The sequence below is a fragment of the Rattus norvegicus genome, chromosome 9 (genome assembly GCF_021556685.1).
Source record: "Rattus norvegicus strain SHRSP/BbbUtx chromosome 9, alternate assembly SHRSP_T2T, whole genome shotgun sequence".
Classification (NCBI taxonomy): Eukaryota; Metazoa; Chordata; class Mammalia; order Rodentia; family Muridae; genus Rattus; species Rattus norvegicus.
In genome coordinates, this window is record NC_141542.1 from 75,595,365 (window position 1) to 75,620,611 (window position 25,247).

Below are 25,247 nucleotides of genomic sequence, written 5' to 3' on the forward strand. Positions count from 1 at the left end.
CTCATTGATTGGAAGCTGACAAGCCTCGAGGTCTGCCAGAGGTAAGGACAAGTGCTGACGGTGTGTTCTAACCCAAAAGCTACCAGGCTGTCTAGGACGAGACTGTCCAGTTTGAGTCCAGTGGCTAGGAAAAGCTAAGTCCATGTTCAGAGGGTACTGAGGAATGTCATTAGGGATAATAATAGCATTTAATTAGGGGAAACTTCAGAGATATTCATGGTGAAATGTCTTAGAAATACTACTTGAAAGTGACAAGTCATACAATTTTAGTGGGATGCAGGAATTTGAGATTTCCTTCTAGGAAATATGTCTTTGCTAAAGCCAGACTAGTGGTTTTCCTTCTCACCATTGACCAGTGGCCTGCTACCTCTCAATGCTTTTCCTAACTCCCCTCTGCTTCACTGCAACTCTATTTCTTATGCACACCTTGTTCCTCTAGCAACTAGGGCAGAAACAGCTAGGATCCCTTCTGGTGTGTTTTTTGTTTTGTTCTGAGTGGTGCTAGGGAGCTGGGTCTCACAGTGACCTCACCTCTGGTCCTGGCAGCAGCCGCCTCTTCCTTTCCTGAAGTCTTTCGGAGCTGGGAGCACTTCTGGTTTTTACTAGCTTTGGGTCTTTCTCACTGTTCATTTTGGCTTCTTAGCCTGGACCCATCATTCAGTAAAATAAACCCCTGCGTTCTTTCTACCTGGCAGGGCAGTACATAATATTAAAGCGAACAGAAGTTCTGTCAGCTCAGAGAACTAGACCTGGATCCAGAAGTGCGGCTGGCGCTAGGTAGTTTCGTGACTAAGCACATGCGAATGGAGAGTTGGCAAGCTAGGCAGTTAACAATGACCAGGTACCACAAGTGCTGGGGACCTGAACACTACTGCGCCCCAAGAGAGGAGTGCTGGGCACAAAACTGCTAATGAACACCAACCGAATAGAACCAACTGAAGAAACATTTTTTGGTTCTGGAAGGTTTATAAACAGAAACGCGTTCACATAGAATGTTCATTTTTCTCTTTAATTATAGCAAAATGGTCTGACAAGATGAAATGTAGTTGCTGACTTCTATCCCGCACAAGGATAGATCTCCAAACCATTTTGTTAATGGAGAAATTAGATCGATTGGTGGCCTCATATCATTCTGCAGTGTCTAGCATCTGGATAATCTCGCTAATGAGTGGACGCTTTTCAATATCCTCTTTTAATTTTCTTTTGGACCGCATTTTACGGATCTCATACTCTGGGGTGGCATACAAGTGAACTAAGCCCGCTGAAACCATCCGAGGACTTGCAAATTTCCAGGTGGCACTTTCTCGCCGTTTGTTGGGCTCTGGAGCAGTGTATGGTCGTGCACAGTGTTTCGCCTGATTGTGGGAATCATCTGGACTCTTGCCTAAAAGTCTTGCTCTTGATCTTGATTTTTTAGTACATTTAACTGAGGGTGGTGCGTGTAAATCATCGAATCTATCCAAACAATCCTAAATATTGAAACAAAACATCAAATTGGTATGTTAGGCTTCTTAAAACACAGTTACATTATAACGACTGTTTGTAATGGCAAAGGTTAAGAAATGAAGGCCTGATGTCTCACAGGCAGTCCCAGTGCCTGCTGTGCACCCAGTGCTTGTCACTAGACACGCCCTTACGGGTCATGTTTAAAAACAAAACCCTCACCGTTTTAGAGGACTTGCTGCTTCAAAACAGTGAAAGATATGAACCTGCAACCCAGACATACTTAGAGAGCTGTCCTCTGGGGTCAGACTTAGGCAAAGCTGGCCAGCCTAGTCTGCAGTTCTTGTAGTCCAAAATATCTTTCCCATGACCTCAAATGTAAATTACCAGTTTTGATTATTTTACTTTTATATCATCTAAACTTTTATTGACCAGTCTATATAAGTTAATTTAATAGCCATCATTGTTTGTATATATAATATATATACATATATTATATATGCATAGGTACAACATAACATTCAAGAATATGATTGTAATATTTGTTTCTATGGGACTTAATCTCAGTATATAGTCCGAGCTGGCCTCTCACTCAATCTTCCTCTCTCAGTCTCCTGATTGCTAGGATTCTAAGTGTATGTCACCATACACAGCTGGATTATTATGTTCACAATAAAAATAATTTGCAGGGGTTGGGGATTTAGCTCAGTGGTAGAGCGCTTGCCTAGGAAGCGCAAGGCCCTGGGTTCGGTCCCCAGCTCTGAAAAAAAGAACCAAAAAAAAAAAAAAAAAATTTGCAACCTGGGCTGTGGTATCACAAGCCTATAATCCCAGCACTCAGGAGGCAGATCTCTGATCTCCAGGCCAGTCTGGTCTACAGAGTGAGTTCCAGGATAACCAGGGCTACACAGAGAAAGCCTGTTTCAAAAAACCAAAATAATAATACCAAAATATATAAAATTATATATAACATATAGCACATATATAAAAAATAAGTATATAATAGTTTTATATATTATTTTGGTTTTATAATTTTATTATTATCATTTTTGCAAAGTGTAGTCACATCTCTCAGAGAGAGGGTAGAGGAAGGAGGATTACCATTAGTTCAAGAACACCAAAAAAATATGAAGATCTGCATGTCCCCCTAAAAGGGTATGGTGCTGTTAGCTATACGTTGGTGTGAGCTGGTTTAGTCACACAGTGGGTCATCCTCTTTGAGGGGGTGGGGGTATGACAGCCACCCACAGGAATGGCTGCTTTGATGAGAGATAAGGTAGGAGTGGACTAGTTGAATTGTAGGTCAGAAAGTTTGGGTGGGACTAATAAGGATTTGGACAACCAAAATCCTTAGACGTTCATCGTCTTCTATCTTTTTTTGTGGGGGAAGGGTGGACGGGATCTTACACTCTAGTTCATACTGGCCTGGAACCCACTGGCTTGGAGCTCACTGTGTAGTTGTAGGCTGGCCTAAAACTTGAGGTCATCTGGCCACTGGGAATTCACGGTCTACGCACCATGCCTAGTGGTTCTTTTTCCTCTAGTGTGGGCACAATGAGCTCATTTTTAAAGACTTTCTGCCGCGTTAATAATTAACAGCTTTAGCTCCACAGCCGATAACTGGGGCATCAGCAGAAGGACATGAGAGCCACACCACTGGCTCCACAGAAGTGCCTTGTAGTCTAGATTTTCAAGAAGGATCCGCTCCTTCAAACAGAGTAGGAAATCTGAAGTTGAGAACCAACTGAACCTAAAGGCTGTCTCTGCAGCCAGGGTCCCAGCAGCACAACCTCTGTCTTCTGACTGACTCATCTTCAGACACTCTTAGATTTCAGAAAACAAAAGGCCAGCTTTGTGATCACCTAGCAAACACTCTAGTGCCATGCACTTCTCTGTTGTCCACTGGAGTGAAAAGTTTAAACCACGCAGTCCTCACTAGGGAGATAAACTCCCCTTCCCTGCTCTCACAGACAGGGTTGTGCCTGCTGGGGAGAAGTGCAACTGATAAATGCAAGCAGTAGCAGTAGGACCTGAACTGAATCTCCAGAATCCACATTAAAAGATGGAAACAAAAACTGCTAATAAGTGTTTGAAATCCCAGGCCTGGGATGGGGACATAAGATTCCTGGAGCCTGCTAATCAGCCAGCCAGCAACTCTTGAATTGTTAAGTTCCAGACCAATGAGAGATCCTGTCTCAAAGCAAACGATGCAAGACAAAACAAATAAAAAATGTGGATGTGGATAGCAGGGAAGAGAACACCCAGGGTTGACCTCTAGCCTCCACAGGATGGCATGTACACCTACAAATACACACACACATGCACACACACACATGCACACACACACATGCACACACACATGCGCACACACATGCGCACATGCGCACACACGCAGTAGCTCAATACTAAATTACTGTACTTAGATAGAGAAATCTGAAATTAAGGCTCTAAATTCTTATGCTACTACTACACAACTATTAGAATACTTACATGTGGTATATAGCTGTTTGCCCTCCCGCTATAAAGTTACTAGTTTGTTGTGTGAAGCAACCTTAAAGTAACTATTCTGGAATTAGGTTTATTTTCCATTTCAAAGGCAGACTTATACACATCAAGTTATTGATTTAAGATCAATATTAGAGGGCTGGAGAGATGGCTCAGCGGTTAAGAGCACGGACTGCGGGGTTGGGGATTTAGCTCAGTGGTAGAGCGCTTGCCTAGGAAGCGCAAGGCCCTGGGTTCGATCCCCAGCTCCAAAAAAAAGAACAACAACAACAACAAAAAAAAAAAAAGCACTGACTGCTCTTCCAGAGGTCCTGAGTTCAATTCCCAGCAACCACATGGTGGCTCACAACCATCTGTAAAGAGATGCCCTTTTCTGGTGTATCTGAAGACAGCTATAGTGTACTTATATATAATAAATGAATAAAAAAAGATCAATATTAGATCTGAATAGTTTTCCGAATTATGACTCGTGGCTATTATATAATAACGGGCAGAGCTATGATCCAAAGGATCAATGGGAGGGGCAACTAACACTGAAGAACTTGCTTTAAAAGTAATCCATATAGAAACCTATCTGCTAAAGGAAGCGGGGTGGGGGAGAGGGGGAGGGAGAGAGGAAGAGGGGATGAGGGAGGGGGAGGGACACAATGCAAAATAAGAGGGGACCTCTGTATCCCATTCTCTCTTCTCAAGGCTGTAAGAGCAGGAGGCTGTGGATGAATTCAAGGAAACAATGTCTTTGAGACATGAAGGAGGGGCACTGAAAGCACGGTGGTTTTGATAGCTTGTGTGAGGTCGAACCAGACAGAAATCTCAGAAGTAGGTGAATGAAGTCCCACCCGTACCCAAGGAGATATTGGCAATTGATAACTGTTAGAGGAGGGAGAGTTGTTTTTCTTTAAGAATATAGCCTCTAGTGAGTTGACTACACTCCACAACCACACTGCACACATCTGGGAGGTGTATGGGCAGCACAATTTGGACCTGATGGAGGACGGAAAAGAGGACACAGCTTGGGTAGACAAGGAAGGAAGGAAGGTGGATCTGGAAGGAGTTAGGGGAAGGGAGGGAAGAGATCAAACACTACGAGAGTTTCTAAGTAGTTAAAAACAACCTAGAATTTAATTTTCATGATCTCAGAATCTGATATGCCAAAAAGTAGATATTAAATTTAAAATGTTCAATTTATAATCCAATAGGGTAGGTATAAGTAATATATATTCTTAATTCCTATCAGAATAAGTAAAGGCTTCATATTTATTTACTGAAAGAGAAAACCCAGCTATCTGGAAAAGCCCTGTGTACAGTTCTATCTCTGGAAGAAGAGAATCTCATGTTTCCATGGTACTGGCTACTACTCATCGCTGTGCCGGCCATGCTGCACAGAATCTGAGTCCAATTCCAATCAGGGTAGTTAGCCAGCGAGGCTTCCAGACTAAGGGCTGTGTGCCTGGGCTTCAGATCTGTCAGCATAGAGGGCTTTCCCAGAGAGAAGTCAGGATGCTCTTTCCCTACCTCATAACGAGCACTCTGGTTTTATATCTGTATTTTCAATCAGTTGAGATATTTATATTTCAGAATTTTTTTAAAATGTGGAGGTCTATACACCATGGGACTACTAAAGTTACACGCACGCGCGCGCGCGCACACACACACACATGCACACGCACACGCACACACACACACGCACACACCCTACATTCAGAAGGCATAGAGATTCTAAGGCACATTATTTACAAAATGTTGGCAACTACAGAAGAGAATACTTAGAAAAAGCATTATTACATGTATAGTTCTCCTTGCAGTCCAGTGAAGTAAGTTCCTTGGCACAGACTTCCGGAGATGAGGTCTTGTAGTGGGCAGTGTGACTGGCAGTAACCTAACTATCTTGTGAAATGACTTCTTGGGTTTGGTGGCATGGTCTTTCTCTTTTCGTTTGGATTTCGTGTTTTCTCTCTTCAGTACTTCCGGGAAGAAGAATGGCCTTGAGTTTTTCTCATGTTCTTTATATTTAAAGGACTGTGATTCAGAGATCTTGGCACGTTTTTCATTGCAAGCTTCATATGGGTTTTTATAAAGAGTTTCCATTTCGTCTTTGAATTGTGCAAATGTAACCAAGTGTTTTTTATTGTTGTTATTATTTCCTTTCAGTCTCTGATAATAGTGGTCTAATTTAGATTGCTCCCCAATCTCTGGTTTGACATGAATGAAGGCGTTAGTCTGCCACGTAGGGAAGGAGAGCCTGCTTGTGGATTCATTTTCTTTTGATACTTTGCAGTTAGGGAGCTTTAGATAAGATGAAAATTCTGTATCAAGTTTTTCTTGAGCAGTCGATTTATAAACATTATTGTTCTCCCTTTTGTCAACTTGCTTCATTTGCCCTGTCTTTTCAAAGCAAGGTTTTGATTGAATTGTTTTTGATCTACCATCCCAACTGTATGGATCTTGAATCTCTGTTTTGTAGGCAGAACTTTCTACTTGAGTAAATTGCATGAAACCATGATCTTTCTTTTGTTTCTTAAGTGATGTGTCTGAAGGTCTTTCTGGTGACCTAGTTAGTGAATTTGCCTGGTTATTTTTGTTGAGGGAAGATCGTATTTCTATTAAATTTAGTCTTTCTTCTTCCTTGCAATAAATAGTTTTCTGTTCCCAAATTGTTGGTAGGTTTTCTTTTAAATTTTGTGAGAAAGAACTTTCCTTTTCTTCCTTTCTGGACAGTTCTGTTTCTCCACATTTACCTTTGAGCAATGCTTGTAAAGCTGTATTTTGACCATTTTTTGAATATTTCTTTTGCTCTTCTGAATCCTCTCTCATAAAGTAACTTTCATTTCTAAAAGCTAAATTTGTTTTTAAGTGTTTTAATGGTATAGGAGGCGAATGGAGTGAGATAATTTCCTGGCTTATCCCCTTTAGTTGCCTTTCTGTCATCAATCCTGACTTATAAAGTTTTTCTAAAAAGAGGACCTGGAGGTATTTGCTCAAATCAGCCTTTAGACTTAATAATTCACTTTCTGATAAATCTTGAAGATAATTTTGTAGAGATTTGCTTACAGGGTATTTCATGTTTATTTTTAGGCTTGGACCAAAATTTCCATCTGCAATGTCTTGCCCTAGCTCACTCTTGCTTCTTGCGGGGGACATGCTGGCATGGAGAGCCATAGCATCTGTCTCATTAAATAAATTGCTCACTGAAAGATTCTTTAGGAAATAATTTTGGAGAATTTCACTTAGAAAAGCTCTAAGCTTTGCTTCTAGATGTTTATCTATGAAATGATGGTTAAAATTATTTACAAAAGACATGATTTCTTTTACAGTGTCTGAGTATTTCTCCTGAAAGGGAATTTGCTCTTTTAACTCTGCTTTCTCGTTTATCAGATAGAGCTTGTGGTAGATTGTTGGTAAGTCCTCCTTGGTGATGTGGCCTGATTCTGTGAGTCTTTCAACAAGGTAACGCTGAATGTGTTTACTCAACTCAGTCTTCAAATTTTTTACTTCTGTCTCCGAGAGTTTCTCTAAAAACACACGCAGCTTTGGATTCAAAATGGGTTTCCTGTCTACTTTTTTGTCTACTTTATTAAAATTCTCTTGAGTTTTTTCTAAGTGTTCTGTGACACTTGATGAAGAATGTTTAATTAGACTTTCTGACTCTTTTTCTGGTTGTTGTCTTTTTTCAGACTGATTGTATTTGAAGAAAATACTGAATATATTTTTTAGTAAGGACTTTAACATTGCTGTGTCTGTGTCTTTAACTTTATCCAGTGAGCTGCTTGAACTTTCTACGTTGGAATCTAGCTCTGTCTCCTCTGTGTCAGTTGGTGAGTCTGCCTTTGCATCTGGCATTAGGCATTTTGACGCCTGTGTGGATATACTTTGGCAGTCTTCGGTATATTCAGCTCCACTCACAGAAGAGTCTGAGGGGTCGATGCTAGATGTATTCTGTCTGGAAATTAGTTTTATTTGACTTTTCATTTCAGAATACTGCTCTGTGGAAGAGGTTGTCTGTGAGTCCAACAAAGAGTTCTGGTGTTCTTTATTTAGTTCTATAACTTTGATTATCCCAGATTCTAAAAGGGTATTTACAGGAAAGGACTGTATTATTTGGCTTATGACAGATTTGGACTGTGACAAATGAACTTCATTGCCTTTTTCTTCATAGTTAATTCTACGAAGACTCTCCCAAGGTGTCAGCAACTGATCCTGTGAGTCCATCTGGGCCTCTCTTGAGCTCTTTGTTCCTATTCCCAGCTGTGAGAATATGGGTGCAGTGAATATTTGCTTGATAATGTACTCATATATGCTACTATTTAAAAGACGTTCAGAGCCAGATTCTTCACTTATTAAATGTTTTTTCTTGAAAGTACTCTTTCTGTTCATTGGAAAATTTCTTTCAGCAGCCTCTAAGACTTTTTCAGAGACATAATCTTCTATGTCTGAAGATTTTCCTGGTTCACCTTCTGGAAGTAAATTTTGAGGACTATTTTTAACTACAGGACTTAAAAGAACCTGAGAATTTAGAAGGTCTTTTGATGAACGCCAGCTGTTTATATCTTGGACTTTTTCAAACACTCTGTCATCGGTAGTATCAGATGGCCTGTTGTGCACATTTGGAGATGGAGAACAGCTTTCAGTTGTGCAGACTTCTGCTTTAGAAAATAACTCGTCTGAAAGGTCTTGCAGGTTTTTACTTAAAATGGATTTGAGTACTATTGACTGTTTTAAATTTTCAATATCAGAGGTAAAATTTATTGAGCTTGAGGGGCGATGCATGTTTACATTTTCAGTCACTGATGATGCTCTTTGGACATTTGATAAAGACACATTTTGGAGACACTCTTCTAACTTACCCTGTTTATCTGAAGAGTCTACTGTGGAGATAGCAGGATCCTTAGTAACTGGAGGTTTTGCTATGTTGGTAGTAGTATCTGAATTGACAGGACTGCCACTTGGCAATCTACTGTTACCATCTAAAGCCTTTGTTGAAATGACACTGGGATCATGTGACAACTTACTAGTATCTGACGACTTTCTTGCATTGATACTAGGATCACGGCTCAACTTACTAGGATCTGAAGACTTTGTTGAGATGATGCTAGGATCATGAGATAACTTGTTAGGATCTGAAAGCTTTGTTGAAATGATGCTAGGATCACGGGATAACTTGTTAGGATCTGAAAGCTTTGTTGGAATGTTGCTAGGATCATGGGATAACTTGTTAGGATCTGAAAGCTTTGTTGAAATGATGCTAGGATCACGGGATAACTTGTTAGCATCTGAAAGCTTTGTTGAAATGATGCTAGGATCACGTGAAAACTTATTAGAATCTGAAGACTTTGTAGAAATGAAGCTAGGATCACGGGATAACTTGTTAGGATCTGAAAGCTTTGTTGAAATGATGCTAGAATCATGGGATAACTTGTTAGGATCTGAAGACCTTGTTGAAATGATGCTAGGATCACGGGATAACTTGTTAGCATCTGAAAGCTTTGCTGGAATGATGCTAGGATCACGTGAAAACTTATTAGGATCTGAAGACTTTATTGAAATGAAGCTAGGATCATGGCTCAACTTACTAGGATCTGAAGACTTAGTTGAAATGAAGCTAGGATCACGGGATAACTTGTTAGAATCTGAAGACTTTGATGAAATGATGCTAGGATCACGGGATAACTTGTTAGGATCTGAAGACTTTTTTGAAATGATGCTAGGATCACGGGATAACTTGTTAGGATCTGAAAGCTTTGTTGAAATGAAGCTAGGATCACGGGATAACTTGTTAGGATCTGAAAGCTTTGTTGAAATGATGCTAGGATCACGAGATAACTTGTTAGGATCTGAAAGCTTTGTTGAAATGATGCTAGGATCACGGGATAACTTGTTAGGATCTGAAAGCTTTGTTGAAATGAAGCTAGGATCACGGGATAACTTGTTAGGATCTGAAAGCTTTGTTGGAATGATGCTAGAATCATGGGATAACTTGTTAGGATCTGAAGACCTTGTTGAAATGATGCTAGAATCATAGCTCAACTTACTAGGATCTGAAACCCTTGCTGAAATGATGCTAGAATCACTGCTCAACTTACTAGGATCTAAAAACCTTGCTGAAATGATGCTAGGATCACTGCTCAACTTACTAGGATCTGAAAACCTTGTTGAAATGATGCTAGGATCACTGCTCAACTTACTAGAATCTGAAAACCTTGTTGAAATGATGCTAGGATCACTGCTCAACTTACTAGGATCTGAATACCTTGTTGAAATGATGCTAGGATTACGGGAAAACTTGTTAGCATCTGAGGACATTTTTGAAATGAAGCTAGGATCATAGGAAAACTTGTTAGGATCTGAAGACTTTGTTGAAACGATACTAGGATCGTGTGACAACTTGCTAGCATCTGGAAGCTTTGTTGAAATGATGCTAGGATCACGTGACAACTTGTTAGGCTCTGAAGACTTTGTTGAAATGAAGCTAGGATCATGTGATAACTTGTTAGGATCTGAAAGCTTTGTTGAAATGATGCTAGGATCACGTGACAACTTGTTAGGATCTGAAAGCTTCGTTGAAATGATGCTAGGATCACGTGACAACTTGTTAGGATCTGAAGACTTTGTTGAAATGAAGCTAGGATCATGGGATAACTTGTTAGGATCTGAAGACCTTGTTGAAATGATGCTAGGATCATGTGATAACTTGTTAAGATCTGAAGACTTGGTTGAAATGAAGCTAGGATCACGGGATACCTTATTAAGATCTGAAGTATGTGAATATTTATTTCCATTGATACTAGGGTTATGGGACAATCTATTAGAACCTGAAAGCTGTGTTCCATTGCTACTAGGATCTCGGGACAACTTACTGTTACTAGGATCACTGAGGAGCTTAGTATCTGAAGGCTTTGTTGTACCAGAACTAGGAGCACTAGACAGCCTCTTATCTGAAAGCTTTGTTGTATTGGAACTACATTCACTGCCTAACTTACCATCTGAAGGCTTTATTATATTGGAACTTGAATCCCTGGACAGCCTCCTATTTGAAGGCTTCATTGTATTAAAACTAGAATCAGTTAACAGTTTATTATCAGAATCTGAAAGCTTTGTTAGGCTGACAACAGGATTATCACTTGCAAAGATGCTCTTTGTATTTGAATTGTTTTCTGAGTTGAAAGTACTATCAAACAACAGCCTATTCCTCCTGTCTGAGATCACCGTGGCTGTGATGGGGTCAGGAGGCAAGCTATTCTTCTTGTTTCCCATCTGGACTGTGAAAGGTCTAGGATTTTCAGTCCGTATTGGATCAGATCCTGCAGATCCTGGGTGTTCCGGGTAAGGAGGATCTTGATCTTCGTGCTCTAAAATCTCTGTACTTAACGTGCTTGGATGTCTGTATCCGTCCTCGTGATCTTTCTTCTTTCTGAATGGCATTTTGCTGTTTAAGTTTCTTAGAAAAGGATCAAGACCACTCCTGCTGAGTTTCTGAAACTGCAATATAAAAGAAGAAATTCCTTAGCATTCATTTACAATTTTAGTGACTTTTCTAGCCAGTTTTTGTAGAGTAAGTTGTCAACTGACTCATCCTCCCACCTTGTTTATAAAGAGGAAAAAACCCAACTTTATTTTAAAATACGTGAAGTTTGAATGAAAATTAATTTTTAGTGAAAAAATTAAATTCTAACACTATATCGATATTGTGTGTGTGTGTGTGTGTGTGTGTGTGTGTGTGTGTGTGTGTGTGTGTGTGTTTCTACTTGGAGTTTTTCTGGTGAGGCACTGCCATGGCTAGCTTTTCAAACTACTTTTCCTTTGCTTATTTATTTATCTACTTACGTTTGAGATGGGACCTTGTGTTGCCCAGGTAGGCTTGGAATGTCCCAGTTCCAGGGATCCTATTCCCTTAGTCACCCTGTCCACAGTGACAGCTTTAAGTACTTAAAACTACTCATAATTAACAGCCATATTGGTCTAGAAATGTTGAACTTAAGTTTTTTCCATTTGTACAGGGGTAACACACTGTATTAAATATGTAAGGTCTTATATACGTGGGTTTGATTACAAAAACTAATAAAGTATTCTCTAAATTAAAGAAAATAGCAAAAAAAACTACTCATAAGTACTTTTTTCTTTTTTTAAAAAAGATTTATTACATTTATATGAGTACACTGTAGCTGTCTTCAGATACACCAGAAGAGGGTATAGGATCCTATTTCAGATGGTTGTTAGCCACCATGTGGTTGCTAGGAATTGAACTCAAGACCTCTGGAAGAGCAGTCAGTGCTCTTAACCACTGAGCCATCTCTCCAGCCCATACTTTTTGTTCTTAAATGGCTAAATTTAGTTGTGTCTGCATAGACATTAAGTGGTAAACACCAAGGTCAAAATCTCACTTACCATATAGTAGTAATTTCAGAGTTTTTAAAAAAATGCATGCAAGTAGAAAATGTCCATGACATTACTCTTTAAACATCATCTCAGGGACATATATTGTCTGCCTTTGAGTTTAAGTGTCAACGATAAAGGCCTCCACTCAATCCTTAATATGTCACAGTAGAATCTTGCTTTTTGAATATATAGTATTATGATTCAGATATGGCTAAGAGAACAATTTACAAATTTCTGGCTTACAGTGACATTTCAGTGTAATAGCCATACTAAATGGAGACTTATGTATTCAATCACTGAAGCAATCTTTAAAATGAATTATATCTATGTTTTAAAAAATATTTAGTTTTATTTTTTATTTGTATGTTGTTGCCTACAGAGGGCAGAAGAGGGCTTAGATCAACCTAGGTAACTGGGAAGCACCAGCTGTGGGTACCCAGAACCAAACTCAGGTCCTCTGAGAGAAGAGCAAGGACTCCTCACGACCAAGCTGGATGACATCTCAAATCTCAGCTTGTAAAGGCTTCAACTTCTAAAATCTTATTCTTGATGCCTCTTGTTTCATATCTTTATGCAACTTCTACATTGTCAGATTGGAAAAAATGAAAAATCTGAAATAATCAGCCTAATATTTCACTTCAACTCACTTCAAAATGCAGGTTAATGGTTATAATTTATTATAATTGCTTTTCAAATGCTAATAGATACTCAGGTGAAATATTAAGAATCTCTTAGGGGGCAGGGTTGGGGATTTAGCTCAGTGGTAGAGCGCTTGCCTAGGAAGCGCAAGGCCCTGGGTTCGGTCCCCAGCTCCGAAAAAAAAGAACCAAAAAAAAAAAAAAAAAAAAAAAAGAATCTCTTAGGGGTTTTGTTTCCTTTTGTTTTTATTTTTCAGAAACACATATGCCAAGATTTCATTTTCACATTGAAATTTATTAGATCAAATAAGGTTAAACATAAGTAGACTTAAAGGTACCAGATACTTCTAATGAACAGTTCTGGTCTGGGAAATATATATATATATATATATATATATATATATATATATATATATATATATATATATTGAGAGAGAGAGAGAGAGAGAGAGAGAGAGAGAGAGAGAGAGAGAGAGAGAGAAGTCTAGTGATTTGGTACCAGACTAGGATAACAGGACTCACCTGATGTTTGGGTTTGAATTCTGTAGTTTCTGCTTTGCAAACTGGTATGGCGTACTCTTTTTGTGCAAAAGCCACCTTGTAAAAGAGGAAGTTTTAATTTCAGTCACCTTGTAATACAAACATGTTTTCCAAGTTCATTTTACTCTCAGTAGTCCCTAAAGGTACAAAAGTTGTCTAGAGCTAAATAATAATTCGGTCTCAAACTTAATTTGCTTCTGAGATTACTAAATATACTGTGAGCTTCTTTGTTTGGTTTGAGTTTATTTGTCAGCTACAGCTGCTCCCATTGGCTCTAACACTGCAGTGGCTGGGAATATCATTTCCCATCTCAGCCTTGTCCTCATTGTTCCCATCTCAGCCTTGTCCTCTCAGTCTGCGCATGTCTGCAGCTGCACCGAGTTTTCCAGCAGCAAAGACACTCAGACCCTGTTTTCTCATTCAGTCATCCAGTCTGCATCTTTTAATTAGAGTTAAGACAATTCACTTCAAATGTGCTATTAAAGTGCATGTGCTAACTCTCGAGCTGGGATGGTGGGCATTTGCAGAGTGCCTGACTTGTTAAATAGGTCAGTGTGGTGCTCAGGATTGCACAAGTGCTTTGACCTGATGAGCCACTTCTCTAGCTCCCTCAGAATAGTTCTTATTCAATAGTTCTTATTGAATTTTTTTTGTCATTCATTAGCTTATTTCCAAACATTAAGCAACTACTGTAAACAAGGTACTCTTCTAAATTCTAATAGTGGAATAACATTTAAGCAGTAACTAACTTTTAACATGCAATATGTACATCTGGCTTTGAAGACATTAGTGAATTTTATGGTACTGGCTTTCAAACATATACATCATTAAAAATTAAAAATGTTCCACTAACTATGAATTCTAAAGTTTAGGTGTGGCTCATTGTAGGGACTCCATGCAGTCATGACTCCATGTCTCCATGCTGGCTCTCATGTAAAGAAGGCATTTTCTTTTCCCTGGGTAGGAAAACAATTACCACTAGCTACAGATAGGGAGGAGAAGGCTTTTAAACATTCCTTTGTGGTTGCAAGCCAAGCCTTTAATGGCTGAGCCATCTCTCCAGCCCTTTAGCATGCTTATATAAATTATACACTACCAGTTTGTCCTGGTGACAATATAAAGAAAGGGTCACAGATAGCTAAACTCACTACAATGCACAACCCACTGGGGTTGTGATGGTTAACTACATGGATGGTTTCATTAAATAGCATTGAGACAATAATATTCTTCTGTTATATAAAAATAGATTGTTTGAAAGATAAATGTGAACTGGTGATACAGAGAAGTTGGTAGAATACTTGCCTAGCATGTGCAAAGCCTAGTTCAAACCCAAGCAACACACACACACACAAAGAGGTAAAGATAAAAAGTACATAATAGAAAAATCTAGAATACTGATATCATCTTGGGGAGGAGAAAGACCTTCTAAGCAGGATATTAAAACTAGATATAATCTGACAACCACAGAAGAAAAGCTACTAAATTTGAACACATTGATATTTAAATTAAAAATCAAACAGCACAGATAACAAAGCATTGTATTTTAGAATATAAAATTATTTCCAATGTAAGTGAATAAGTGCATAACCTTATTTGTAAACATGGACAGTTGTAAGCAGTCCAATAATAGAAACACAAAGACAGCATATATGTGAAAACTGTTTACTCTTATTAATAACCAAAAATGAAATGGAAGTATTGGTGGAATATTATTGTTCTTCATCAAATGAAGAAAAACTAAAATGTGGAGAATGTTAATGGGCATCTGACTATGCACACGTTAGTACATCTGGTTTAAAGATAACCTGGCAGAATCCATTGACATTAAATCTACTCATATTCTCTGATACACTGTTCCTACTTCTTACCTTGTGCTCTATGCTCACACAGGAGATTAAAGGGTGCTTACCATTCAACACATGCCTACGATGTTTCAAGTCTGTTAACGTTTCTTGAAATAAGTGATGGCACACAGCATAAATTACTCAAAGTTTTATGAACATGGATTTGAGTCCAGGTATTTCTGCCAAGCTCCTCTTGCACAAAAGCTGCACAAGATCCAACCTATTGACATCCCTGGCTAGAGGTAAAATGTAGGACTACAGAAGAGAAACTTGCTCCTGACAACAGGTCAATGACTGTAGTGTGGCCTTTCCCATGGGTACCATGAGCAATTGTATCTTTCAAACTATCAAAGGTTTTCAAAATTCTTAACTGTAAATAATATACTAAAAGGCGTTCAACAGCTATAAAACTGAGATCCACAGTTAATGGAGTAGTTTTAGAGTCGGAGAGAATTGTTTCCCATAGAGAAAAGAGAATAATTGGGATCCCATCTCAATTGCAGGAGACAATACAGCAAGAGGTGGACTGGGGCCATGGTTGGGTCAGCTGCAATGCATTTCCTGGCTTTACCTGAAGGAGCTGTTACCTTGTTGACAAGATTTGTGCCAGCGCAGTTTCCCACCACCCTTGGTTTTCTAAAGACCCTTCCCAGTTGCCTTCCAGCCACTCATCATCCTTACCTTTCGGAGACTACAGACAACGTCAGTAGGATGCCTTTCCCAAGATTTCCTTAACTCGATGGACTGTAGTTCAAGAAAGGTTTCAGAAGGTCAAATTACAATCTGTTTAAAACCATAGGTGGGACAACTGTGGCTCTGTAGGCCATGAAGAGACATTAGCACTGTTTTCTACTTAAAAGGGAAATGAAGAGGAAGAGGAGACGTGCTTATTTATTCATACTTAGATTGCATTTGTGATCAAAACATACATCTACCACCATTTAAAAAACATTTAACTAGAAGATGAAAGACCAAAGGGCTGATAAGAATGACACGTGACCACCATTTTCTTGGTGACTTTTCTGCCTGCTTTGTTGTTGTTACTTGTTTTTGAGTATGTACAGATATTCAGACATAAGAAGCTCCCGGGACTTCACTTTTAACATTGTAGAGTTCTCCTTTTTATAGTGACACACTTGACGTAATGCTTGTTTATGCCAGCCCCTCATATTACTGTATATGAATTCTATGAGAATTACACAATCAGCATGAATCATTTGGCAGTATAAGACTTTATGGATCGAAACATATACCTAAATACTCAGTCTTTGCTTTGGAACTAAAATACACTGTCTTCGTTTTGAAGACGCTGAATATAAAACTCTGACTTAAAAAGTATCAGACCGGGGCTGGGGATTTAGCTCAGTGGTAGAGCGCTTACCTAGGAAGCACAAGGCCCTGGGTTCGGTCCCCAGCTCCGAAAAAAAGAACCAAAAAAAAAAAAAAAAAAGTATCGGACCTACCAACATCTGTTCTGGAGGCAGGGAGACCTATGAGGCCCTACTCCAGAGAGAAAGGCAGTTAATTGTCACTGGGAATGAGACATTTTCTTCAACAGTGTAGTGACTGGTAAGGTGCCTGGTGCCCTCTAATAGCTTCTCACTGGCTCCTGTAAAGAACTGCAATGAAACTCCTGGGTCACCAAAAAGTCTTTGCAGACATGAACATAGACGGGGGACTAGTAGGGCAGAACAAGGGATCAGTAGGGGTGACAGAGTGGATATGATCAGAACCTTTACAGATGTGACTAGGAATAGAGTGAAACCCATCTCTGTGCATACTTAATATATGCCAATAAGTAGTTTTTATTCTACATTGTTTTTGTTTATACTAGACTATACTACGCCACACCATACCAATTTCTCTTGTCATTACCAAATATTCTCTTTGTTGAGCAAAATTAAATTCCCACCCCTACCAACCTTTCATGCATCCTGACTATTGGAGAATGCCAGTGTTTAAATGGAAGTTAGTTGAGCCATATTGTCAACGTTTTAATATATGAAGGGCTCAGAAACCATGAAGGTGTTATTGAAAGACGGCCACCTGGAGGAGCTGGGCGTGGAAAGGGGTGCAGTCAGTCCTTCCCAGTTCAGATTTGTATTCCAGGCGCTGGTCTCAAAATACAACATTTCTTTAACACACCGTCCACCTTGTTTCATAAAAAACTCCTTTTTCAACTTCAAATTACTCCAAAGCTTATGTCCCATAGAATTTATGAAGTTTAGCTGTTTAGGGATTTGTTCTAGAACTCTGAAATGTCTTCAATTTATAAATCTGTTGCCCTGGTGATAGATTCTTTCAAACTTCTAAATCTGATGTAGGTAGTCTGTCTTATAAGCTATTATCGCATTTCCCTTGGTTTTATTTTAATGTGTGTGGATAGATTTATCATCCTTAAGAAAGACATTTACGGTAAGTTTTCTTTTACTTAAAAAAAGACTGAAGAGTGTTATGGAAATGGAATTATAGACTTTATATTATTTGATAGAAGTCTATTTTACTTAGCATAATTCTCAAAAAAATAAAAAGTTACTTCATATGTCAATAATCTGTTCCTTTTTCTGATTATTGTTCCATGGTTTGTTTATGAATGGGTGACCTCTGGTTGCTTCCAGCCCCCAGTGATAACTAAGACTGCCAAGAGCAGGAGTCTCCAGGCTTTTCTTCATAACACATACATTTTAACTTCTCTAAGGTAAGCACCCAAGAATTCAATCCCTGGCAGGAACAGACCTAGTTTCTGTCTTTTCTTAAAAAAGAAACTATTAATCTGTTTTAGGAGTGACTTCATTCTGTTTTAAATTTTAGATGAGACTTAGTCCATAAGTCATTTAGTTTCTGCCTGGGAATGCCCAGTTGCAACCAACACAGTTGTTGGAAAGACATCGTTATTAGCCTCTTCACTGTACCTGGGGCACTGTTGTTGGCATATTTTTATAAACATTTTATTTATTATATATATTCATTTTACGTTTTGAGAGTTAGCTCTCAGGTTTTTATGTGTACGGTGTTTATGATTGGTGCTTACAGAGGTCAGAAGAAGGTTCAGATTCCTGGAGTAGATGCCATGTGGGTGCTGGGAATTGGGCCCAGGATCTCTGCAAGATTAACAAATGCTCTTAACCTCCAAGGCACCTCCCCAGCCCCACTAGTATGTTTCTAACCTCCTGCTGCTCAATGTACCTGTTGTTCCTCCAAAATCACAGTCTCTCAATTCTCTATTCAAAGTAATTACTTCTATGTTATTTTTCGTAAAAAATACTTCGAAATATTCTGGGGTCTATGTCTTTCTACATACCTATATTTTTTGGAGTGATATTTTCTTTAAAAATGTACAGTTTAGACAGAATCTACATTAAATCTCTGGAGTAGCTTGGAGAGAACTGACAACTTGGCTGTGCTGACTTTTCCTGTCAGGAGTCTAGTGGGTCTCTGTTTATTTAGGTGGTCAGTGTTCTCACCATCACTGATCATTTTTACTGTATTTTGTACATTTTGTTACATTTGTAACTATTTTATGTTATTGTTACATTACTATTTATCGGGATGTTTGTGATTAACATATAGAAATACTACTGATTTTTTCACAACTAAAAATCTATACAGTGTGTCATCTGAAAATGCAATTTGTTTCCTCCTTTCTAGTCCTCATGGCTTTTATGCCCTTGTTTCTGATATTTGAGGGTAAACAGTCTTTCACCATTCGGTATAGTATAGTACGTGAGCTGTTTTAGAAAGCTACCTTTTATTACAGCTTTGTTCAGAGTTTTATATAATGGCTGGGTATTAAAATTTCTGAAAAACTTTTTGCCCTGTTCATCATTCTGAATTAGCTCATTCCTATAATCTGTAGACACACATTTCTTTAATACCCATAAGACTATTCAGGCAGTCTACTTTATTGTGGTTAAGTAAGAAGTTTGTGCCCATTCTGTGCTATAACACTGAGTTCTACAGTTATTAAACATACCTTTTTGGTCAGTAACTAACCACATACATGGCAGTGATTATATATCTTATATATATCTTATATATTAAGATTATATATCTTAATGATGTCATAGTTTTTAGAAGTACACGCTATGGTTCTTTTTAACAATAAGATTGCATTCTCCAGAATGTTTATCTATCATTAAATGGGATGTAACTGCATATTTAACTTCTCAAGGTGGGCAGGCAGGTGGTGGTTAACCATATACACTCTGGGATCAAATCCCAAACCCCTGTGCAGTGGTTTATCTAACACCTGCTTCACTGTCCTCACCTGAATTACAAACAGTAGAAATTCCTACATCGTGAGCATTAAAATAAAAGTGATCATTTACAGCTTAAGATGGTGCCCATTATAGTATAATCTCACTAAGTGTTCATTCCTGGGGCCTGCTGCACATTCCCATGTGTGTATCATGAACTGTATCAACTTAATCCCAGCTAATAGTGAAGAGACTGGTGCCTGAATCCAGGTCTTCACGTTGGAATCTTGGGCTCCCGGAACAACATGATGCAGTTTGGAAACCATGCCCTTCCGTGCAGATTAGAGAGTCAGGTGGAATTTTTTGCTATTGTAGATGCATGAGTTAGTATGAAGATGTGAACACTAAACATAAAGATTCCAGGACATCTTTTAATGGCTTACCAGAACAACTGGTCTGAACATTACAGTCAGTAATGCTCTGGGGAACTGAGGACTGCAGTTTCTACAGTGACCGCAGATTCTACAGTGATTGCTACTTTCTGTTGCATGGGATCCAATAAACTCTCACATCAAACCTCTCTATGGAAGAGAATGAGTGAGAAATGCCCATGCCTTGGATCCAGTATTAGTTAATCATTAAATACTATAAGAAAAAGCGCTGATGTTTCTTTCTTTCCTTAGGGCTTGTGCACACTACCCTGTAAGCATGGTTCTTCTGAATGTAAAACCTGAGGTAGACACAATTTTTCTTTCTCATTGCTTTTCATCTAGATAGTTATTTCTTACTTGATCCTTATTCAAACCACACAATTCCTATTCTATTTCTGAAGTACTTATTGCTGTTAGCTTGACATATGTATAAACAAGGGAGATCCTATTAGTGAACTTTAAGTATAAATGGCTAATTAGGGTAAGAAAATTATTGCAGGATATTTGATCACACAATGAGCCCCAAGACTGTGTTATTTACTTTAGCTGGGTGTGGCTCAGCCCTTAGTGCACAACTTTAATCCTAAACAATGAAGGTGAGGTTAATCTGTAGAAGGAAGCAGCCATGCTTTAAAGTGATGGCTAATTGAGTGGCAGACAAAGAGACAAATCAGAGAAAAATTTGACAAAATTAGATATTCCCAACTCTCACAGGAAGAGAGAAGAAAGGGAAGCTACTTAAGAAAGCAGCAGACGCAGGGGCAAGTTTTACCAGGACAGTTATTACTAAGACAGGTTGCAGAGGGAGAAGAAGCCAGACACAGGTGAAGACAGACAGAATGAACCAGAGAATGAGGAGAGGCCAGAAGATCAGCACAGGTTGCCGGAGTTAATTTGAGGCCAAGCAGAGCAAAAACTTAGAGTCTGAAAGAGAAGCCAGATTGAATCAGTCAGCTTGGAGAGGAGTTTGAGCCGGAACAGCTGAGTTGACCAACCAGTCAGAGTTCAGGAAGAACAAGAAAGAGTTAGCTCATTCAGAAGTAAGTCTCAGAGGCTGGAAACGTTCTAGGCCTAGAGAAGACTGTATGAAGGCCAGATGCTTCCAGGGCTAGGCCTAGGTTAGTAGCCAGAGGCAGTAAGACACTGAAGATGACAATCATTCCGAAGAATGAAAGATACTATTACAGAAAATTGCCTTTAAAATACTTTTAGATTTATTTTATTTATGCCTACATATATGCATGTGCCCCATATTCCTACCGGGTGTTCAGAGAGATCAGATGTTGTCAAATTCCCTGGAACTGGAGTTATAGAGACAGTGAAAGCCACCATGCAGGTGCTGGGAACCTAACTAGTCCTCTGCAACAGCAGGTAGTGTTCTTAACGCGAGTCATCTCTCAGGCCCGAAAACAGCCTTTTAAAGTGAGGTTCCTATCAAAGGAGATTGGCCTGTGCCTGTGCCTCCTAGCCTTTGTTTAGTAGCTACGTGACTGACTTAAAAAATAGCAAGGCAGGAACAATGAATTGAACTGTTGGGCTTGCTAAAGTTAAAGTGACATTTATATTGCTCGATAAATTTATAAATATTACCCTAAAATTGACAATAAATGCATGCATGCATATTGTAGAATGGCCATAAATAATAACAATAGTGGAAATGACAAGAGTTTAAGGGATATACCCATCTACTTACAGGTCTCCCTTTCTTATTTGTGTTTAGTTCTTCAGGTTTATCAGGTATTATTAACACATCTGAAAAAGAATGACAAAAAACCCAAAAGTCATAAATTGCTTCACACTTGTAACATTTGAGAAGTGGGCTTTATAAATACATCTCTTGGCCAGGAATAAAAATAGAGTGGCTAGAAGTAGAGGACTTGGACTCCACAAGTTTGTCAACTGAGTTCAATTGGGCAAGTAAGCTTGCCTCTTTTGGCCTTGCTTTCCTGATCTGGCAAGGGATTAAGACCTTATCTGGAGGAAGGTTTTGTGATGTAATGTCTAAAACATCTACCACTGTGCCTGGTGCATAAGCAGCATGAAAGTAATGGGATGCTACTGATACCCTTAACCATTGTTAGTGCTCTCTACCCTGATCCCTGGAGTCTTCACCTAGAAACCCCATGATTTTTAGTACTGCTGTTGGAAAGAAACAGAAGTTACATGTCACTGTGCTCTGTATATAAAAGATTAATTTAGGTTATAGTAGAGGTTTGTGTTAAGTATTTCCGCTTTTAACTCTGGCTCTTGATGGCAGTTCAAAACTCTTAATTAAAACTTAATTAGACACATCATTGTTATGCTCTTACCAACTTTCTGTTGAGAAGGGGCTATTACATACTAGCTTGTAATTCAGTGCTGTGCTTCATGCTTGCTTGAAAGGTGGCCTTTGGAGTCGTGTCCCTTTCTCTGACAGACATTTGGGTAATTTTCCATTGTTACTTTGTAATCCATACCCAATTCTAGGCAGACAATCTATATTCTAGATACCTATCATGAATAATACATATTTTCTTAATAATTGAATTTGTGATACTAGAGAAGCATCTTCTGCAGAAACCAAGAAAATTATAAAGTGGGGAGTGCAATGACCATGAATTTCAATGGATTATTCTGCTGCCTGTTTGTGCACAAATACCAGGACTTAGAAGGTTCCAGTGAAAGGTACTCAAAAGTAATTAATTGGACTAGCCTTGCTTAGTGGTCCATGCCTTTAATCCTAGCACTCGAGAGGCGGAGGCAGGCAGAACTCTGTGAGATCAAGGTCAGCTTATCTATACAGTGAGTACCAGGATAGCCAGGGCTGTGTTGAGAAACCCTGTCTCAAAAAATAAAAATATTGGGCTAGCTCCATGCTTCTAATTTATCCACTGGTGATAATAATTGAAGGAAATTGACAGGGATGCCATATAAACTTTACTAAAAAAACTAATACACTATATTTTATACAATGTAAATATGCCATGTATATTTATATAAAATTTATTATGCTAATTATAGAAGAGTGGTATGCACAAAATTTGAAATATAATGCAAGTTATAGCAAAACCACTTTTTTGTTGTTGCTTTTGAGACAGGGTTTTCTACCTATGCTGCCTTGGTTGTCATGTAACTTGCTATGTAGACCATGTTGGCTTGGAACTCACTACATAGACCAGAGTAGCCTAGAAATTAAAGAGGTCTTCATGCCTCTGCCTCCTGAGTACTGGGATTAAAGCTGTGTACCACTGTGCCCGGAATAGCCACTTTATTTTTATTTTTAATTTTTATGAGACTTCAAGCTCTTATGTAGGCCGAGACTGGCCTCCAATTGGCCTCATAGCTGATGACAGCCTTAAACTGACTCCCCATGCCCAGCATTGAAAGTACTTTTAGTACTAATTAGAAACCCTATCAAGTACTCTTAGTACTAATCAGAAATCCTATCTAAGGGTGGTGTTTTGTTGCTGCTGCTGCTGTTGTTTGGAGGTGAGTTTTCATGAAGCCCAGGTAGGCCTTGAACTTGCCACATAACAAAGCTGACCTTGAACTCCTGATTCTCTGCCTCACGTGTGCTGTGCATACAAGTGTGTGTCACTACACCCGTTTTATGCTGTGCAGAGGACTGAACTCGGTGTTTCCTGCATGCACAGTAAGCCTTCTACCAACCGACTACATTCCCAGCCTCAGGGACCTGACCTGTAAAACAGCAGTGTTAGCTTCACAGGGTTTATTGGCTAAGACACATCTGTGAGGTATTCACAGAGTGTTGGAGACTGACTAAATCAGGGTAAAACAACAGAGAAATAGTAGTTGTAGCATATAGCTCCATGCTTTGATAGTTTGCTTGAGGCAGAATTTCACTAGCTAGCCTGAAACTCACCAGGTAACTATGCTTAGATTCATAATTCTCTTCGTTTTGCCACCAAACTGGGATTAAAGAGTTATGTCTCCACCTGTAACCCACACTTTCTCTTTAAAAATTGGAAATTGAGGGGACGGGGATTAGCTCAGTGACAGAGCACTGGCTTAGCCCTGGCTTGCTCCCCGGATACATGGAAATTGGAAGACTTTCCGAAATGGTGACTTAAGATCACAGGTAAATTCTATTTCAGGCAAAGCTGAGATAGAATCTCGTGTATAACCTCACTTTATTCAAAAGAATATCTTCCCATTCTGACACAGTTTAAAATAATGGAATATGAAGTCTGCTTTCCCCAGTTACCTCTAAGTTCTTCTATGGCTAGGAGAATCCAAAATAGAGGGTTTTGAGGTATCCATCAGTTTAGTGCTACTAGAACAGAATACCCCAGGCTGGAAAAATTATAGGAAACAAATGTATTTCTTAGTTTTAGAGCTGAGAATTCCAAGATCAAAGGACCAGGGTCTTCTGCATCACCTCACAGCAGGAAGCAGAAAGGTAAGACAGGAATAGAGAGAGACAAAGGGGGCCAAGCTCCCTCTATTACAGCAAACCACACCTGCAGGAACACCTCCTGGAGTAACAGGATGAAACCATTCGCCCTACTCTCACGGCTGAGTATGCTCTCACTGGGGCCTATCTCCTGGCACTTCTGTCTTGTTAATTATGTTTCCAACACATGCTTTCTGTGAAACACATTAAAGCCATAACATTCTGCTCCCGCCCCTCAAATTTCACATAAAAAAAATACATTTATTCTATCCAGTGTCCCTAACGTCTTAACTTCTTTTGGCCAGCAACCCAAAGATTCTAAAGTCCAAGGTCTTGTTTAAATCGTGAGGCTTAAATGTAATTCATTCTGTGGCACATTCCCCTCCAGCTGTGAGCCTGTCAAACAAGTCACCTGCTTCTAAAATAAGGTGTTTTATCAATTCTGAATGATTTTTCAGTCATTTGTTTTTGAGAACTGACAACACTTTCATTGTACTGTAATGGCCGGTGGTCCTAGAGGCTGTAGGAAGGCAGAGTGAACAAGTCATGTGGACAGCAGTGCTCAGCACTCCTCTGTGGCATCCGCTACATTCCCACCCTGACGTCCTTGGATGATCAAGTACGAAGCATAAAAGGAATTAAACCCTTTCCCTCCCATGTTTCTTATGGTTCATGGTGTTTCTCACAGCAATAGAAACTCTAACTTTGAAAATTTGTTAATCACAGTTTTGATCTGATTCTGTTCTCTATAAGTCCTTAAAGAAATACAATTACTCATCTTCTGTCTGCAGCCAATACTACAGTTATCTCGTTATTTTACCTTCACTTTGACTAATTACTGCTGTCTCTTCTGAAGGATATGTAGTCACTGCACAACGTTGACT

The 25,247-nt window shown here is 39.1% G+C and overlaps 1 protein-coding gene and 1 long non-coding RNA gene across 5 annotated transcripts in view; one reads left to right on the forward strand and one right to left on the reverse strand.

Moving 5' to 3' along the window:
- Nucleotides 1-988: 988 nt before the first annotated feature.
- The window catches only part of Catspert (catsper channel auxiliary subunit tau), a 95,775-nt gene continuing 71,516 nt past the window's right edge, over nucleotides 989-25,247 (reverse strand). Inside the window, exons 1-5 of one of the 3 annotated variants that reach the window (XM_087567275.1) lie at nucleotides 17,390-17,606; nucleotides 16,025-16,087; nucleotides 13,482-13,556; nucleotides 5,734-11,424; nucleotides 989-1,469 (exon numbers count right to left, since the gene is read on the reverse strand). In XM_087567275.1, the coding sequence (XP_087423401.1) occupies nucleotides 1,128-1,469; nucleotides 5,734-11,367 (5,976 nt within the window). In that variant the 5' untranslated portion in view covers nucleotides 11,368-11,424; nucleotides 13,482-13,556; nucleotides 16,025-16,087; nucleotides 17,390-17,606 and the 3' untranslated portion in view covers nucleotides 989-1,127. 3 annotated transcript variants of the gene reach the window in all.
- The window catches only part of LOC120094795 (uncharacterized), a 34,385-nt gene continuing 26,789 nt past the window's right edge, over nucleotides 17,652-25,247 (forward strand). The window contains exons 1-2 of one of the 2 annotated variants that reach the window (XR_015629589.1): nucleotides 17,652-17,758; nucleotides 17,962-18,041. This is a non-coding gene — a long non-coding RNA (uncharacterized LOC120094795). The remainder of the gene's footprint in view (nucleotides 17,759-17,961; nucleotides 18,042-25,247) is intronic. The other variant, XR_015629588.1, reaches the window with a different exon arrangement.